The following is a 19,098-nucleotide window of genomic DNA, read 5'->3' as shown; positions in this document are numbered from 1 at the left end:
GTAGCACTCTGGCCTTTTTATTTCTGAAAGGCCATTTCAGACTCCAGGACCATTTAGTTCAGAACCTGTCTCTGAGATTACATATGAGGGCTGGAAGATGATGATAACGTTCAGCTGGCCAGGCTCAAACCAGCAATTAATGCAACCTGCATTTCCCATTACCAGTCCTCTGCTTTATACAGTTCCTTGACCATTGTAGGTACTGTGGACCTTAACCGGGCAAAACTCCCATTAAAGTTGCACACTCAAGTCAGTGGGATCACTCCAGGAACAGGGACTGGAAATGATGGCCTGACCCTATGGTCTTCAGATTCTATAGAGCTGCATGCTCAGAACACACTCAAAACTGTTCACAAGCAATTACCAGTTGAAATAGATGATTCAGATACTGGATTTATTAAACTGTTCCTGTTTAATAAATAGCAGAATTCTTATTCTGATCGGCATTGATGTGTGGAGTATGTCTCATCTGGGCTGTGGCACTTAGATTTCAGTCGCTGACTTTGGCCTGCAGAGCTGAAGAATTGTAACCACCTATGTTGGCCAATCTAAAGTGGCCACCTGGTGCCAAACTGAGGAGGGGGCTTCTGTTGGCCCCATTCTAAAGCAGAGCAGTGATTTCAACAACTCTTAGCTTTAAAGTGCTCAGATTCATTCAGATTGTTGGGTAGAGTAGCCCATACCTGAATGCCTCATTCAGTCATGATATAGAGGCATTACAAATGTACTATAAGTAGCAGACACTTCCTGCGGAAATAAATAAAGGCATCAGTGGTACAGTTGTATAATCAACAACAGTAAGAACCTTCTATCAATACCATGAAATACATAATGTTTCTGCTGAAATTAAGAGACCCTCTCTATCCTGGAGTTCCAGCTAATCCATGTTTAAACAGTTCATGATTGAAACAACATACCTACATGGTTTCAGATCCTAGTGTAAATGCCTACTTGTGTTGCAATGGTTTTTATGAACTTTTTTATATAGCCTAGAGGCTATGGTTGCAACCTGGATAGTACTGTTTTGCAACCTGGATAGTACTGTTATACCAGGATTTGGAGCAGTCTACATAGCAGCTTCTACCATGTCAAAGGAATGCGTATAATAGCATGGTTGGGAAGACTATCATTCTAACACTGCCTTGACATGGTAAGAATTATAGGGTAGACTGCTGTATAGTGCTGGCTTTAGGCCAAAGAGCCATGGTTAAACGTGGCTCTGGCTAATGTGGTTTGAACCAGGTTTTTGTTAGACACCGCAACTTAAATTTAGGCCTAGAATGTATGCTTTACAATATTTTTAAAAGTAAACTGGAGTTTTTTGTAAAAACCCATATGAACAGAAATATTTTTCATGAGTGGTGGTGGGTTTTTTAAAAATCTTCAGTGAGAATATTTCTCTGAGGTGTTATGAAGCTCCCAAGAGAGCATGAAACCAGAAAATAGATTATAAACAGAAAATGAAACTAACCAGTTCAGTTTCATAGAACCATAGGGCTAGAAGGGACTGTAAGGGTCATGTAGTTTAACTCCCTGCGAAGATGCAGGATTTGTTGTGTCTAAACCATCCAAGATAGATGGCTATCCAGCCTCCTTTTGAAAACCTCCAGTGAAGGAGCTTCCAGAACCTCCCCAGGCAGTCTGTTCCATTCTCCTACTGTTCTTACAGTTTGGAAGTTTTTCCTGAGATTTAATCTAAACCTGCTATACTGTAGTTTGAACCCATTGCCTCTTGTCCTACCCTCTCTGGCAAGAAAGAACAACTTTCTCCATCTTTTTGGCAGCCTTTCAAATATTTGAAGACTGCTATCATATCCCCCCCTGGATCACCTCTTTTCCAAACTAAACATACCCAGTTCCTTCAGCCTTTGCTCATACGGCTTGCATTCCATCCCTTTGATTATTTTTGTCATTTGCCTCTGGATCCTCTCCAGTTTCTCTGCATCCTTTCTTTACATTGGTGACCAAAATTGGATACAGTAGTCCAGCTGAGGCTAACCAGCGCTGAATAGAGTGGTACTATCCCCTTCTGTGGCTTGCATTCTATGTCTCTTTTAATGCAACCTAAGGTTGCATTTGTTTTTTGTTTGTTTTTTTGTTTGTTTTGTTTTTTGTTTTTTTTGCAACAGCATCCCACTGCTGATTCACGTTGAGGTTGTGATCCACCACAACTCCCAGATTCTTCTCAGCTGCCAAGCCAGTTATTCCACCATTCTGTATTTGTACATTTGGTTTTTCTTCCATAAGTCTTTGCTGAATTTGTCTTTGCTGAATTTCATTTATAGTCCAGTTCTCCTATTTAGCAAGACGCTTTGAATTTTAGCTCCATCCTCCAAAGTGTTTGCAACCCCCCAAGCCTTGTGTCATCTGCAGATTTGATCAGTATTCTCTTTATTCCTACATCCAGGTCATTTAAAAAAAAAAGATTAAATAACACAGGACCCAGAACAGATCCCTGTGGAACCCCACTCAAGACCTCCTTCCAATTCGACATCATTTCATTAATAATTACTCGTCGTTTGTGGTTGTTTAACCAATTATGTATCCACTTAATTATAGTTCATTGACCAACTAAAAGAAATACAAAAAATAGGCAGCAAAATAGCAAGAAGTAAACTTAATTTTTATAATTCTTTCAGTTTAATGAGTGAAGATGGTGCTGGTTAGAGAGGTAAAGAACTTGTCTTTATGTGGTGCCAAATATCGGGATTGTTTCTCTGGCAAGTTCCCTTTGACATCAATAGAAGTTTGCCTGAGCAAGGACTGAGTGAACATTGAATAAGGACCTTGGTTTGTCCCATAATTTGTACCTTGACAGTGACTCTCTTAATACTATGGACGGCACTGATATTCCAGAACACATCATGAAATTGAGGTCACTCTGAACAGGCTGTTAATGTTCTTGATGATCCTGAGACAACACCATAAACGTCTGTCTTAATCCTAATTTTATCATGTTTGGTATGTGTCTACAAAATCTACTCTGGAAGAAGAAATTTTCCTTCTTGATTAAAATAAAAGAAGGCTTTTATGTGATGCATTCTATAAATATAAGCTCCTCCCCTTTTCTTACCATGTTCCACTAATTTTGAAAGCTCTGAACTAAGGCAGTGGTTCTCAGAATTTTCTATATCCCAGCATTCCCTCCTCCACATGTATCCAGGACATCTCAACCCCAAAATTTAACAACATGGAGAGGGCAGAGTGGTCACAACCCTCTGACACCTGTTTGTGACACACTCCTTATCTTTCGTGGATCACAAACTCCCAGGTTGCAGGCTCCTGCTCGAATGTATTGCAAGAGTGGTTCAAATGACACAAGTTCATAAAATGACAGTGTTCTAACGACTGCTACTATTAGGTAAAATTATATCTCCCCACGGGGACTATGCGAGGGTTCTTTGTTTCTAAGATTGGTTTTATTTTCTGTTGCAGTGTGTGATCCAGTGATGGGTGACAGATGGGATGGAGAAGGCTCGATGGTTGGTAATCGTCTGTTTGAACCATATTTAGGTTGACAAGCTGCTTATACCAGAACAAAGCCACCTTGCTCAAACTTGAGTCTGAATTCCAGTGTCACATTTACAGTGCTCTTACGTTATTTGAATGAATTTAGTGCTTGTGAAGTGTGCTAGAGTCCTAGGAACTGTGGTCCCCTACCGATCTACAGAACAACTAGCACATGGACTATCAGTGAAAAATTTTCTCCATGCTGCTCAAAGTTTTTTAGTCCTGTATCATTGAGAAGATTTCTCAGTTGACAATTCCAACAAAACTGCCAGTTGTGATGTGAACACCTGTCCATGAGCAACTAGTCTGAGGTGACTCATTTCACATAGATTTCCCAACAGCCATTAGCCAGGACTTGAACAGGTGACCTAGATGTCAAAGATTCTATATCCTGATACCAAACTCTACTCTAAAGTTTTTTTCGCTTTATATTTTATTGATCAGTAAGCAAACAGAATTTCATTTTAAATAAAATAGGAAAACATCAGTAGTGAGAAATTTGATACTTCCCTCAGTTTTAGCTTTCCAGGCATTGTGTCCTACTCTGGGTCCTTTGTGCCATTATAGTTTATTTGCTAAGGTATTAGATTTTTGCCACATAAAATAGCTCTTCTATTCTCACTTAATGGTTGTACAGTTTGCCTTTGCATGTGTGGTCTCACTACTTCAGTTCATGACTTGTGCAGTATTTGCTGTCCCTGTGCTTTCCACTTGCATAGCCAGAGAAGAATAGGCTTGTTTTGAAAGCGTTGAAACATTATGGGCTTGTTTTGAAAGCGTTCCTTTTTTAAAAAGCTGTTTGCCACAGCATCCTAGAGCATCACCATCTCTTCTTACAGTCTTGATGAATGCAGGTCACAAACTAAAGCCTCAACTCCACAATCTCAGTTTCTGGAAGGCAGGAAACAGGTAAGAACAGTGTCTACGTGCCAGGAACAGAACTAGATGAGCTACTGGGCCCATGGTTATAATTTCTCCCAGTTATATAAGGATTAGTAATGGCCTTGGAGTGGAAGACAGAGCTATATGGAAGAGGTTGAGAAAACATGACGCCTAACCCACCATCTGATTCCTGCCATAAGATGTGTCAAAATGACCACCCACGTCTTGTGGTGTTAGGAATGCAAGACTGGGTCCATTCTTACTCCAGTCATTGACACCAGTGGAAACTGGGCCTGAATGAAGGCTTCATGATTGAGTTCAATATTACTGTTTTGTATTATAGTAGCACCTAGAGGTCACAACTGAGATTAGGGTCCTATTGTGGTAGGCATTACATATATGCAGTAACAGACTGTCTCTGCTCAAAGAACTGACAAGCCTAATAGACAAGACAGACAAAAGATGGAAGAAAAAGAGGTAATATAGTTCCCATTTAACAAATGGGAAACAGAGGCACAGAGAGTATCAGCCAATAATAAACCACAAACATTCCTAAACGGGTTAGTTAACTTGAGTTAACTGGCGATCAATGAACTTGAGTTGCAACAGAAGCAGAGCTGTAGTCTAGATGGTCCTTTAGTGAACTTTGGCTAGCTAGTAAGATTTACATGCTGGAGTGTAAAATGCTAACAGTTACATTCTTTTGTCCTTGTTTGAGGCTATTAACAGCAATGCAAACTGGTAGGCTCCTAGTATTTGTTCAGCACCTATTATCTGCTCAGAAAGTGAGTTTAATAGAGCTAATGGGCCAAATTCAGCCCTGCTTGCTTCCCCATTGATTTTATACAACATTGCTTCCATTTACACCAGGGCTTAATTTGGTTCTGAATCTGTATATGTCCTTTTTTTAATGTCACTCATGGCAGAAGTGCTGAGCGTTAAGGAAACAACCAGTGTACAAAAAACCTGCAGAAACATTTTAAAAAAAAAATTACACTGTTTTCACCTGAATATTTGGGGTGTAAAACTGATTGAGGGTTGAAAATGAAGAGCAAGTGGCTTCCAGGGCTGGTACAAGCTGTTTTGGGGATGATGAACTCCTTGACTTTCACCCCAGCATGAAATTTGTTGACATGAAAAGCAGCCCGCACACCACATAGTGGAGGAATTGTGCTTCAAGCAGCAGCACCTGCTGCTGCTGTCGGGATGTTCAGAAATGGGGACGTGAGGTCGGAAAGGCGGAAGTATCAGCACTTTTTAGGCAAAGACCTTATTCTCTTATTCAGTTGCCCCCCAAAAAAAATAATTGCTTGTGGCATTGTAGACTTCTGTGTGGGGATATAAAGAATAATTTTGTTTTTAATGTATATATTCCAATTATGTTGCAGAAGCAGGAATGGCCTTTTATTTAAAGATATTGTGTATTATTCAAAAAATTACCAATCTAAGGCACTTGATTTTATTTCCCTCACACACATTATTACACAGAGATTTTTTTCATTTAAAAAAAACCCAAACAAACCTCATTTCACATCATATTTACCCATATAACATTCTTGGGGCCTGATCCTGCATCTGGAGTCCGGTGAGTGGATGCTGCACCTAGCAGGGGCCCATTGACATAAATAAAATAGAGCTACCATTAAAAACGACAACTTTCCTTTTGTTCCGATGTTGAATCTACCTTCTGAGCGAAGGATCAGGGGACCCGGAAACTCCTTAGTCAGGCACGAGCTCCTTCTAACACTTTCAATGTAGCGTCGTCCCACTCCCAGCCGGGGAAGATGGGGATCTCTGCAGCACTACCCCAAGCCAGTGCAAGGTGGTGAAGCACTCTGCCACGTTAATCCCTGCTCAAGTTCTTGGTCCTATATCAAATCGTAACAGACTTCCTTGGAATGATTGTGCACATGTATGTTCCATTTCAGGTGAGCGTGCGCCCACTGCACCAGAGCCAGAGACTTTCAGGACTGGTCTAGAGGAACAGTTAGCATGTGGTATAGGCCTAAAGCGCAGTAGTGGGCTGAGCACTAACCCTCGATCTGGACTCTGCTGCCATGCACTAAAAGTTCCCGACGCCTGTTTAAAGTGGAATAGATCAAAGTGTGTGAGGGGACTTTTAATATGCGGTAGCGTGGTCCACACCGCTAGGACTCGGCACACTAATGCTCTGTAGGCCTACGCCCCAGCTTGTTTCACACTAGCTGTTTGTCTAGATAAGCCCTTAGTCGGCAGTACCTGTTGGGGCAGGGCTTATGCCTCCAACCAACGGCATAAAAGGTAGGGCCTCGCCACCCCCTCTTGCTTCCTTCTCACTCTACACTCACATGGCTTGATCCCACTGAGGGCCGAGTGCTCCTCAGCACCTTTCTCTTTATGTAAGTACTTGGACAGTGTTAGTTTAGGCTCAGTGTAAATAAATAGTTTGTGTTTCTTTTGATTTGCACATGGAACGGATAATTTCCATTTGTCCTGCCCCTGGTGGTCCTGGTACTAGCTTTACAGTGTCCCCTGGTTTTAAACACCGCCCTTCATGCAAAGCTGTTATGCACGTAAAGGATGGGCACACCTGATGCTTCTTGATGGAGCGTATATCAGGGACAAATGCAGCATCTGCAACTCCTTGACTCGGAGAACACAAAGTCTGTCTAGGGACGCAGTACCTCATGGAGAAATCCATGTGTCCAGCCCGTAATCCAGGCCCCTCTGGGGCAGAAAAAGCTGAGTACTCCTCCAGAAGGGCTCTGGCTCTTCCATCTTTATCCGGTACGCATGAGAGAGAACTCTCTGAAGACCCCAGAGAGAGAAGTCCTTGTTCTCCTTCCCCGGGGCCATCCTCCAAGGGCACCATAGCTTGCGGCTCTCGGAAAGTAAAAAATGCATCGAGATACAAGAAGGGCAACTCAAGTTCATGCAGGAACTCGAGCTGCTGCATTGCAGCCGATGCGGGCTGACACTAGCTGTCCGGTACCAAGTGGAGAGTGAGTGCTTTCGAGTGTCGCTCCCCAGTGCCATCTGAAGTGACGCACTCAATGCCAGTACCATTGACTGGTGCCAATCTCATCAGTGTTGTTGATGCTGGTGCCCCCTATACCATCAATAAGTCCAGTGCTGATGGCCATGGCACTGATGCTGTTGACAGCTTAACCTGTGGTGCTGGTGAGCTTTTCTCCCAACATCCCAGTCATGGATAGTTGTGGAGCAGCAATGTAGTCAGCTGCCTATAGGTTTGCTAAGCACTATGCCATCAGAGTATCTTCCATTCTACAGTCATTATTCCAGGAGACTCCAAACTCCCGCCACCTGAAGGAGTAGTGCTTGGGAATCATCTGGAGTACACAACCACTCCGAGGAAAAAAGGTTACTTACCTGTACAGTAGCCATTTGACATGTTGTGCACATACATATCCCATGACTCATACTTCTTCCCTGCTCCTTCGGAGACTAATGTTTCCAAGATGCCAGCGAGAAGGAACTGAAGGGAGGTTGGAACTTCCTCACCCTTTATGCCTTTGGTTGGAGGCACAAGGACATGTGGGCTGGCACGTGCACTACCCACACCGGTATTGCTGACTAAAAATCTCTGGTTTGGGTGTACTGGGTGCATGCACAGCTACAGTGGAAGATATATACATGCCTAACGTGTCTCAAAGGTAAACAGTTTACAAGATAAAAAGTAATTGTTGTAACTAACAATCTTTTGGAATCTTTTGAGCCAGGGATCTTTGGTGTCTCCTCCCTGCCCCCATGAACTAAGTTATTCTTACAACAACCATGCTAGGTGGAGAACAATTCCTCATTTAACAGAGGTGAGAAACTGAGGCACAGAGAGGTTAAATGTCTATTCCAAGGTTGCATAATAAGTCAGTGAAGCCGGAAGTTATGATTCCATTTACCTCTCGAACTTCTAAATATTCCTCCAGGTTGGAAACTGAGTAGTCCACTAGGCCACAGAATGTCGGTTAATGTATGGAAAACAAATTTTAAATGAAGGAAAATTATCCCTGCAACTTCCAAAGTAATATCTGGCAGAGTTCATTATCATTTTCCTATTCTTTTTCAGTATGTGCCAAAGGATCTTCTTCCAGTCTACAGGGACAAAATTGTACCAGTTGCGGATATAATAACTCCTAATCAGTTTGAGGCTGAGTAAGTACTCATTTCTCTTAATGCCTGGTAAATCAGGGGCTAAAAGCAGGAACAAATGAACTCCCTTCCTCTCACTATACTCAGTAAGTTGGCTTTTGTGTGTGTTTATGGGTTTTGTTCCTTTTTAATTGTTTTTAAATGGAACTCCTCAGTAAATCTTAGAGATTGCTTGTTAAAAAAAATCAGTACATTTATTTGAATTTCACCTTTCTAAATAATAATTCCCCAAAATACCCTGTTTTCTTAGACATCTGAATTTTTATAGTTACTTTTGATTGACTGTGTACAAAGGTAATTCCTGGAGCTGGTTGGAAAACGTTTTTTGTCTCCCCTCCCCCACTTCCCCCATGCAAAAATTCATTTTTCCCCCCCAGTTTTTGATTTTTGTTTTTTTCCAAGTAGTCTGTCTGAAGATTGAAATAGTTTGCTTTGGAAATACCATTGCAGCACCTCACAATCCCATTCTCCCCTATCGACTAGGCTCCCTGGTCAAATTAAATCTCCCATGGTAAATCGCGGTCTTGCCTCTTTTATTGAGGGGAGTCCCATGGTTTTGGTTCATCAAGGGAGATGGAAAAGCCAGTTGTGAAATGGTGGTGGTTTGTGATGCAGACAACACAGTGTGACATTTTCTTAGACCACCCATTGGTTTCACATACAGAGTGTTTTAAAATTTAATCAGTCGACAATAAGAGAAGAAATTTCTATCCATTGTATGCAAAGACATTGAAAGACAGGCTGATACTACATGCTACTTAGTACAGCCAATGGTTTCCTCAAGCCTTTTTGTAAACAAGATACCATATATTCAAAAACTTAATCCTCGTGAGCAAAACAAATTGTGATTGCCCACAGTGTATATGCTTTTTAATCTTCTTTCTTGACTGTTAGGTTGCTCACCGGCAGAAAGATTCATACAGAAAAAGACGCTTTAGAGGTAGGTAGGTGTATGTGTCCAGTGTTCTGCCTGTAATTTTGCATTTATAATTTATGTCCTTAAAGCTTACAGATAGCCTCACATCTCTCCTTCTCTGTAATTTCTCTGCAAAGCTCTAATGATTCAGGACACACTTTATGCACAGAAAACTTTTTCTGGTTTGCATTGGAATGCTGAAGGAAAACCTTTTAAAAAAGACTTAAAAATAAAACAAAACAGTGGTGTTAAATAGGTCACTGTGGACTTAAGTGCCACTGAGATATAAGGATGGGGTAGGGGATGAAGGAACCACCAGGCATTATAAGCGTTTACATTGTCAGTCATGGCGAAAAGCACTAATTAAGATGAAAACCATACTTTTCATTCAAGAAGTGACTGGCCTGGTGTGCTAGCAGCTCCCCCTGCTGCCAGCACGAGACTGCTGTGATAGTAACACTGCTAGTCTCACGGCCAGCTTTCAATCTGCCACAGGGCTTGCTAGAGAGGAAAAAGTTACCAGCAAGCTCTGTGGTGCTGCAGGGAACGGCAAAGGGTTGGGCTCTGTGTCCTATTCTGCTGTAGGTTGTTGCGGTGGGAGGACCAGCAGCCAGGCTGCAAGATATGGTCTTCAGGCACTTCCAAGTAGCCAGGCACAGAGGAACCTGAACCTAGTACTGTGAGAGCAAGCGTCATGATTTGACAACGTTAGAAGCTGCAGGTTTGACAAACATCCTGTTCTGTGGTAAGGATTTGCCCTTGTAGGATTAAAGCCTCTCATTCTTACTCAAGCCGAGTAAATGCTGAAGTCTGCAGGGTTGGACCCATAAAGTGTAAAACTAGGGATTGGATGTAATTGTTGACTTGAGGGGCTCAGTTCTATTCTAACACATACTTCCTTTCAGTGAATACAATTGAACCCTTCAATAAAGGACTCTGGAATTATTTCTCCTGATTTGATTTTTCACCTTTAGTGTTTATCTGAAAATTGTATTCCAGTGGTCATGAATGCACCCAGGATAGTATTCAAACAACAGCAGCCGTGATCTCTGCGGTTTTATTTCTAGCAAAGCCTTCTGAATGTCAGTTTCTGATTTATTTTTGTCCCAGCAGAAAGCAGCTCAAAAGATCACAGCCATTTTTATTTTTACTCCAGTTTTGCTTCCCCCCAGTGTGTCCTATCCAGGGAATACTCCTCATGCTATTCGCCACTGATTATAACAGCATCTTTGCTATTCTCATCCATAGATTCAAGAGCCCAAAAGTACAGTGGAGTGGTTTTGCTGCTAGTCAAGCTTACAAGCCACTAGCTTTAAGTTTGTATGTTCCAGTCCCCCACAAGAGTTGTGATAACATGCTACTTAGTAACTTTTTTTTACAAAGGAATTCTCTACCAGCCAGTCTGATTGCTGGGTGTTGATCCTTATTTATGGATGATAAACTCTCAAAAATAATTAAGTCTCAGCCAGGGAGGAAACAATGTGGTAATAAATGTACATGACACTTCTGAAAACTAGTTTCTTGTAGAAATTCCCCCTTCTGGCCATGTTTTTCTTCAGCTGCCTGCAGCACAGTGGTCTGTTCCACAAGATCTCATCTACACAGCAAAGACCAAGGTTGGAGTCCTGGCTCCACTGAAGTCAATGGGAGTTAAGTCGACAGTAGGGCCAGGATTTTACCTCAACTGTAGAGAAAGTCGAGCTGGTTGGGAATTTTTTGACAAAATGTTTTTTCATTAGAAAATGCCAATTAATCAAAACAAACTTTTCACAGAAAGGTTTCTATTTTCATGAAAATGTAATTGGGAAGGTTTCTCAGGTCTGCAGGGTAGAGTTAGGGGAAAAGAAGAGAGAGTGACCCCAAATACCCTGGTGGTTAGGGCACCCTGCTTCAACTCAGGCAGAGCAGGGACTTGAACCTGGGTGTCTCACCCCACATCCCCCAATGAGTGCTCTTGGCAGTTGGCTATTCTGGAAAAGGGGGAGAGACGGTGTTATTGTTTCATGGATTTTTTTCCCCCCAAAGGCAGAATGAAAACAGTTTTTGAAACCTTGAAACATTTTCCAAAATGGAATTAATGTTATCCAGCCAGCTCTAATAGCAAGAACAATTGCAACACTTTGGCATAATTATACATGGTCTGGTGTTGTTTTAGCGGTGAATAAATCATGCTTGAGTCTTGGATAGACTTGCCTAGGAATGATCTAATCCTCTTTCTATTACTTTGCTACATCAATCAGCTAGAGTCCAAGTAAGGTGGAAACAGGGGACATCCATGTGCTAACCATTGTTAGTCAACCACGTTACAACCTTGAATAAAAACCTTGAAAAACTGATGCCTCATGGAAAATTATGAAGAGAGTTTTTATTAGAAACTGTCGTGCCACAAATATCCACTTGCTTTCCTATTTTAAAGACCATTTATAAACCAGGTCTCGGCATTACTATTCCATGGTCTCTAAATTCTTGCGCACAGTGAGAGATCACAGTGTGAACAGGACTGGTAACATCAGTAATGCCATTGACTGGTTCCTGAGCAGGGGCATCTATTTATAGGCTACAGCCAAGTCTCCGTTTGAGAGGCTTTTCAAGTTTTTCACTTTTCATAATTTTTTAAATTTTGAATGAGATAATACAAGAATATTAGAAACCTTGTGAAGCACTTAATATGAAATAAAATAGACTTCTATTACCACATAGATTCATTGCGCAAGCACCAACTGGTGCAGTTACTGATTTTTACCATCTGTGTGTGGTAGGAAGTTTGACAAATAACTTTGAAGCTCACACAAGAAAGGAAGGCAATACAAAATAAAAAATAGGAGAAGTAAGCCCTTATTATTCAGCTCTTCATGAATCTCAGCTATGCTGAGAGGATTTTTTGGCTAAACTCTTTTAGGGGAATTTATTTTTTGTATCTCCCTTTTTATGCTAAATCCACTACTGAAGTCATCCATTCTTTGTGTAATCAAAATCCCTTCCACAGCAGCCAATTTTGAAGTCACAAATAGGGATTTTGACTTCAGGTGAGGAATACATTAAGTGGGGAGGTGGGGAGAATGTTAGACACAGTACACATAATCTGCAGATACACATGCCATTGAAACATACAGTACCTAGGTTCCCGAGAGAGGGAGATAAACATGTACATGCGAAGCTCAGATAAATTCCCTTTATTTGAGCCTTATTACATTTTTATTTTATTTTTCACTGTCTCTTATGATGCTGGCTACGTAAGCCATTCTGTCATTATGTTCATTGTTCTAGAGAGGTTACCAGGATCCTATTAACTATTACAAGACATTAGCCCAAACACATGTATGTGGATTCATTCTCCCTCTGTCTACTAAGATCTTAAATCATTTCTTATTACTTACTTATTACTTCTGCTCTCCTCTTTGGAGGCCTGTACAGTTGAACTCATGTACTAGTTGCATAGGAAGCGAATCTACAATAATACAAACAGCAAAACTATATATATTGTAATAAGTATGTGCATTAATGTTTTAGATCTCTAAATCTAATCATAATCTTTAAAATTAATTGTTTGGAGGAAATTATATCATCTTTATGAGGGTTGCAATGAAGTTGAAGAATTCAACAAAACTGTCCTTCTCCATTATTAATGGAGCTGTGCTCAGTGGCTGCAACTATTCATCAGTAACACATAATAACTAGTTCTTGTCTTTTTGTGCGTGGGAAGGTAATGGATATGCTTCATGCTATGGGACCAGAGACCGTGGTGATCACAAGCTCAGACCTACAGGCTTCTCTAGGAAATGACTTCCTAGTTGCACTGGGAAGCCAAAGGAAAAGTAAGTCACGGTCTTGGGTTTTATTGAACAGCTCACTCCATTTGTTTCTGTTGCTTTAAAAATAAATCACTTCATGAAAACAGCCTGGAGTACATGGGAACAGCTCAGTCATATGGATTCAGACGCCTGCAGTGGTGGTGGGGTGGAAAGGTGGAAACTTAAGATGCTTATCAGCGAAGAAGAAAAATCACACTGTCTTCTTAACAAAATAGATTATAAACAACCTGGACAGGAACAGTTTTGTTGTTCTTTCCTAAACCTTTTTTCTCACCACGGCTCCCCCAGCTTCCGATAGCACCAAGCACTATCTCTGCTCGGTAAAGGGTCATTGAATGTTCTCAGGTTAAAGGAGTGCTGCTGAGTGGGATGGCAAATAATCCCACCTTCTTGTTGACCTGTGAGATGTAAATGTAGATATTTGCATGCTGGACTGCCAAAAGAAACAAGTTGGATTAATACTTAAGAAATACAAACCCGGTCTAGAACCAATTGCCAATTCTTGGCAGCATTTAAAAATTCTAGTTTACTAAATGGGCATAAAATGCTTTCATTGTAATCATTTCAAATGGATGCATAGCTCAGGGTCTGGTGCAGACTGCCATGTTCTCCATTGTGTCCTATGGCTGCCTTTATATTTAAAATCGAGGTGCAACCCATAGATATTACATATTCTAGCACATGATGCTTCATCTTGGTTTGAGCAGCTTCCAGATTCACCATACTTACTGAACCAACTACCAATAGGTCAAGATGGAGGAATACATGCTGGGAACCTGTGCATTCTGTGGCTTGCACATCTGTATAGAAGATGACAGTGTTAGCCGTCTGCTCCAAATTATGTGTAGCACCCATACTGCCGGTGTGGCTCCCAACTGGGCGAAGTTTAGAGAAAAACACAATTTGAAAGAGCTGGTATAGAGTTTCAAACTATTTAAGATCCTCCTAAGGAACTGCTAACTTAAAGTATCAAGCACTACAGTAATAATTGTCTGGGGAGCCTTTTAAATTATAGTGAGCATTGTATTAATTGCAGAGAGAGGTTCTATTACTTAACTGTATGTCTGCCTTACAGCTAGAGCGGATGGCACCAAGGTGACACAGAGAATTCGAATGGAGTCTCCTAAAGTGGATGCTGATTTTGTTGGAACTGGAGACTTGTTTGCTGCAATGCTCTTGGCCTGGACACACAAACATCCAAATAATCTTAAGGTACAAAAGACATTTTTTCTTTCTGTCAGGAAACTGCTTTAATAAATCACTTCTTTCATTTTAAGTCCCCAGAATATAGATACAGAATGCAGACTAATGAATATTTGGAATACAGAATAACATGCCTTGCAAGAGTGTGAGCTGTTCCCCTGACCACATTTCATCTCTGGGACATGTACAATTTTACATACTTAAAAATGTCCCCTATAGATATAGTTGAAAAGGTGGCTTTTCTCTTCTCTGCCTTCCCCAGCTTTTTGCTCCTGATTATTATGTGGGATTCCACAGCTTTTTACACTATGCATTAAATCCAGCTGCCAGCTCATCTGAGCCTTATAGAGTTGAGAAAACAACTCGTTACCCTTCAGGTCAATCAAGTTGGCCTCTGACCATTATAGTCCAAAGCACTGCTACTAGCTTGGGTGATTAGAATGTTGGTAAACCTAAATATATATATCTATATGTAAAATATATTTAATTGCAGGTGGCATGTGAAAAGACTGTATCAGCTATGCAGCATGTTCTGCAAAGGACCATCAAGTCTGCAAAGGGTAATCATTTTAAACCATGTTCCTGAATTTACTCTGTTCACATTTGCATTGGAACAAACATTCTGGAAAGTTGCTTTCAGCGCTAGAGGTGGCCTATTATTAGACTACATCCACGATACAGAATTTAGGGAATTCTAGCACTGGTGTTTTACTGCTTTTTTCTCTAACCCAGTTCTAGATGACAGTGGTAAAAATTCACTGGCCAGTCTATAGTAGTGCTGCAACTGTGGTGGGACTGCATTACTAGTAGAGCAACAGTGGGAGAATTTGAGGAAAATGCTGAGTGTAATGTACAAGGGAGCCTCACTTTTTTCCATTCTTGGGTGCAGCAGCTGCCTGTTACCCTTTAATGTGTATGTTAGGACTGGGATGGATTCCTCAACTATTAATGAGTGGTGAGTTTCTGTGTCTTAGCTAGCTAGAGAAATTTATTCTTCACACTGTCTTTTCTTGGGAAGAGGGAGATAAAAACACCAGCTGGAAGCACATAAGTAATCTTAATCTACTCTACTGACACACAGCCTGGTCCTTTTCACCTAGAATACACGTTTTTGAGCTCTCTCAAGTCCCAATAAGATCCAAAGAGGAGTTGAGGGCCCTCGGAACTTCTCAGGATCAGTCTCTAACTAAGGCTTGAACTGCAGAAGTACTTAATATGGGGGATGGGAAAACAACAGTGTGCTGTATACTCTCTGGTGGAGGCAGTAGGCAGTGTAGTGCAGTGGATGAGAAGAGAAAAAAGAAATGAAGGGGACAGGACAGAAATGTTGTTCGTTCTTTTTTTTTTTTTTTTTTTTTTTCATGTGTGTGTTTATTGACACTTCAATATCTTCTTTTAGAACAGGCTGGAAAAGGAAACAAACCTAACCCAGCCCAGCTGGAATTGAGAATGGTACAAAGCAAAAAGGACATAGAAAACCCGGAGATAATAATAAAAGCTACTGAATTATAAAGGCTGTATGTCTCCCAATAACGCACAATTGTATTGATGTCCTCTTTTTCTTTCCTGTAAATTGTAATGTTTGCCTTAGATCTGTGACAGAAACCTGACTTCCATGACATAGTGCCCTGCATGGGCAGATATCCACGATCAAACATATGTGCTGGCCCTGCTTGGTTTAAGAAAAATAAAAGTGAGTAGGAAAGCTTACTCGCAGGTATCAAAATGGCTGACAGATTCACTCACTCTGTGTACCCATAGGCAAGAGAATACAAGGGTTCCTGCCTTGCCAAAGACTTTGGGTATGAATTTGCTAGTGGAATGACTGACTGGAATATATATTGTAACAAAGCATCTAGTGCCAATTTCACTAGCTACCTATTCCCTTAACTGAAGACATTTGGTAGCGTATTGTGGTATTCAATATTTCAGCAGCTATGAAATTAAGGTTGAAATTGCACACAACTTCTGGCTATTTATAGGGAGCAGTTTGGCGCTATTTAGCGTTAGGTGCTCTGCGGGGGTCTTGAGGTGTCATATCATGTTAGTAATAACTTCTCCTGTTTCTGGCCTATGAATGAATATGCTATTCCAATTTCTGTAGGTGCTAATCTCTTAATTTCAAGTGACCACAAGTAATCACAATATCACTTTGTCCCCATACTCCACTCCAGAAAAGACCAGTATTAATAGTCTAATTATCCATTTAGTAGCACCAAGTAGAAATTTGTAATTCTACCTCGGAGACCAGACTTAATTCCTTTTTTATTAAGACTTTAAGACAAAGCTTCTTTAAGAAAGGAAGATGATATGGCTATCTTTTTGTAAAAGCTGAGTAACCCTATTAGTATTCTAATGGACAGCAAACGGCTGGGATACTAACAACATTCATTATTGGTTGAGGGAATTTTACCCTTTATAGATGGTTCTATTGGGAAACCTCCGAGTGCATGCCTGCTTAATAAAAATGAGCAGCGTATAACAAGTTCATCAGCAAAGCTCTAAATAGCGAACAGTTGCCTACACTTGGCTGCAGACATCAGTAGAAAGGTTAGTTTGTTCATAATGCCACTCTTTACAGTCATCCCTCTCCAGACAATTTCATGATCTGGATTTTACTGAATTATTTTATGCTTGCTCTCTAAAACAAAGAGGGATTCTTTTTTAATGTGCGTTGCAGGATGTTAGAATATATCTAAGATCTATACTGCTGCTCATTGTTGTAGTACCTGAGCACTTCAGTATAAAGTTCCTCCTGATCTAGTTTCTCCCTCCTTCCAGGGAGGCAGCTGGGGAATTTTTACCTGTTAACTTTTTTGCATCAGAAACCTGTTCTCTGAAGTACTCTCAGAACGGAGTTCTTGACAATTTCTGTACTGTGTGCTGATTAGAATCAATTAAACCAGTGGAGTAGAGATACAGTGAGGATATTCCTGAGATGTTGGCCATCTGCAATTCCTGTTGGCTTCAACAGGCATTGCAGGTTCTGAGAATGAGTCCTAGTGTTGTATATGCCCAAACCTGAAAACACAGTCCATGAGCTTGATTTGTCCATGATGGCGCAAAGCAATACAAATTGCACCCTCTTGCAATAGCAGGGAGCAGTTGTGCCACCCAGGGAGATGCTAAAAGCAGGGGCATCTTTAAGTTTCACTTGCTGTCTGAAGCTGCCTAAGAAAAGCACTGAATCTAGGTGTTTTCAGGGAGCCTTTCCAGAATCTTCTTCCTGGCCAGCCCTGCCCAGTTATTGAGCTGTGTCAGCTGGCTATGCTTAAGCCCCTCAGCAGAGTTTAGCCTGTAGGTAGCTTGTGCCACTGCAATCTTAGTTCATCCAACGTCCAAGTGGACTTTCTGCCATTGGGGTCACAATTTTGTTTCTACTAACAGAACACAGAGTGAATCTACTCAGGTGTGACTGATTTCAGGCCAAACAGATTTATTTTTTTCTTTTTAATAGAGTGGAAGTTTTACAATTAACAGATTTCTAAATTTTTAAATTTCTTAACAGATTTTTAAAATTCTCTCTTTCAGCATCTCTGAAGCAAATCACATGTAAGTTGCTAATGCATTTTGCAATAAGTTTAAGAGAAGCACTCTGAGCTTTTGCTCTAATTGGCTAATATTTTATCATCTCCAACGCGCTCAGCAATTAACAGTTAAAAATTTGCCTGCTGACATAAGACACAAAAAAGAATCTGGAAATTACTTAGTAAACTTGACTGTTCTGCCACAATTTACAATGACCTCTACCATGAAATAACTTTCTAGCAATAATAATTCTGGTAATATGAATAAAGCACAGCAATCTCCTCCAGAGCATGAGCTTATGGCTGATGTCCAGCATTCATAGTGTTAGCAAAGCAAAATTTAGTAGACTTCTTCCTCAGCATTGCATTTTTAAACGGTTTAAACCTGTTTTCCTTCTAGATAATCACTAATTCCCATATGTTTTTAAAAACCGATCTTTATTAATAACTGCCCTCTAACATATACATGTTTACTATGGAAGCTGCATCAATTTTCAAATTGGAGGTGGTAGCTTTTAAGTAAAAATGATATTTCAGTAATACAACTCCAGGGGCTTTCTACTTATTCAACACAAATACATTTTTCCTCTACCAAACTCTAATCATTTAGTGGCCACTCTAGGGATAACTATAAACGTAAACCTTTTTCTATTTCACTTTTTAAACTCATAAAATTTCATGTTGACATTCGCAGTGATTCTCATAGAGTTGGGAAGTTATGATCAACAGACTGTCACTCCATCTCTTCACATGATGATTCTTTAAATAGCCTCACTTTCCCATAGCTTAGTGAGACATTCCAGTTCTTCACGCCCAGGGGTCAAAGAGAGAGGTTCATAATCCTCTTCTCTTTTGGAAAGGTGGCAGTAACAAAACACGATCCAAGCTTCTTACCATTGAGAGAGCATACTTATGGCAAATTACGATAAGATGCTACAAAAGGGAGTCCTTTTTGGTTTGTAGGAACAAATGCATTCTTTTGTGCTTCTGCCAAAATGGGGACGGGGGAGGTGTTAATATGGAATAACAGTTTGCACTAAAGGGGTTAATAGATTAAATGGCAATAATTCAGTCCAGATTTTTTATTTGTAAAACATAGTCA

General features: G+C 40.6%; 1 protein-coding gene across 1 annotated transcript in view; it reads left to right on the top strand.

Moving 5' to 3' along the window:
* The window catches only part of PDXK (pyridoxal kinase), a 70,455-nt gene extending 52,878 nt beyond the window's left edge, over positions 1–17,577 (top strand). The window contains exons 5-11 of the mRNA XM_067545173.1: positions 3,436–3,482; positions 8,456–8,541; positions 9,433–9,478; positions 13,158–13,269; positions 14,342–14,478; positions 14,963–15,029; positions 15,869–17,577. Of these exons, the coding sequence (XP_067401274.1) occupies positions 3,436–3,482; positions 8,456–8,541; positions 9,433–9,478; positions 13,158–13,269; positions 14,342–14,478; positions 14,963–15,029; positions 15,869–15,981 (608 nt within the window). The 3' untranslated portion in view covers positions 15,982–17,577. The remainder of the gene's footprint in view (positions 1–3,435; positions 3,483–8,455; positions 8,542–9,432; positions 9,479–13,157; positions 13,270–14,341; positions 14,479–14,962; positions 15,030–15,868) is intronic.
* The last annotated feature ends 1,521 nt before the right edge of the window (positions 17,578–19,098 follow it).

This window comes from Emydura macquarii, unplaced genomic scaffold (assembly GCF_026122565.2).
Source record: "Emydura macquarii macquarii isolate MOO-44397 ecotype Brisbane River unplaced genomic scaffold, CSIRO-AGI_Emac_v2 contig_1043, whole genome shotgun sequence".
NCBI classification, from domain to species: domain Eukaryota; kingdom Metazoa; phylum Chordata; order Testudines; family Chelidae; genus Emydura; species Emydura macquarii.
This window is presented reverse-complemented; position numbering and strand designations above follow the sequence as displayed.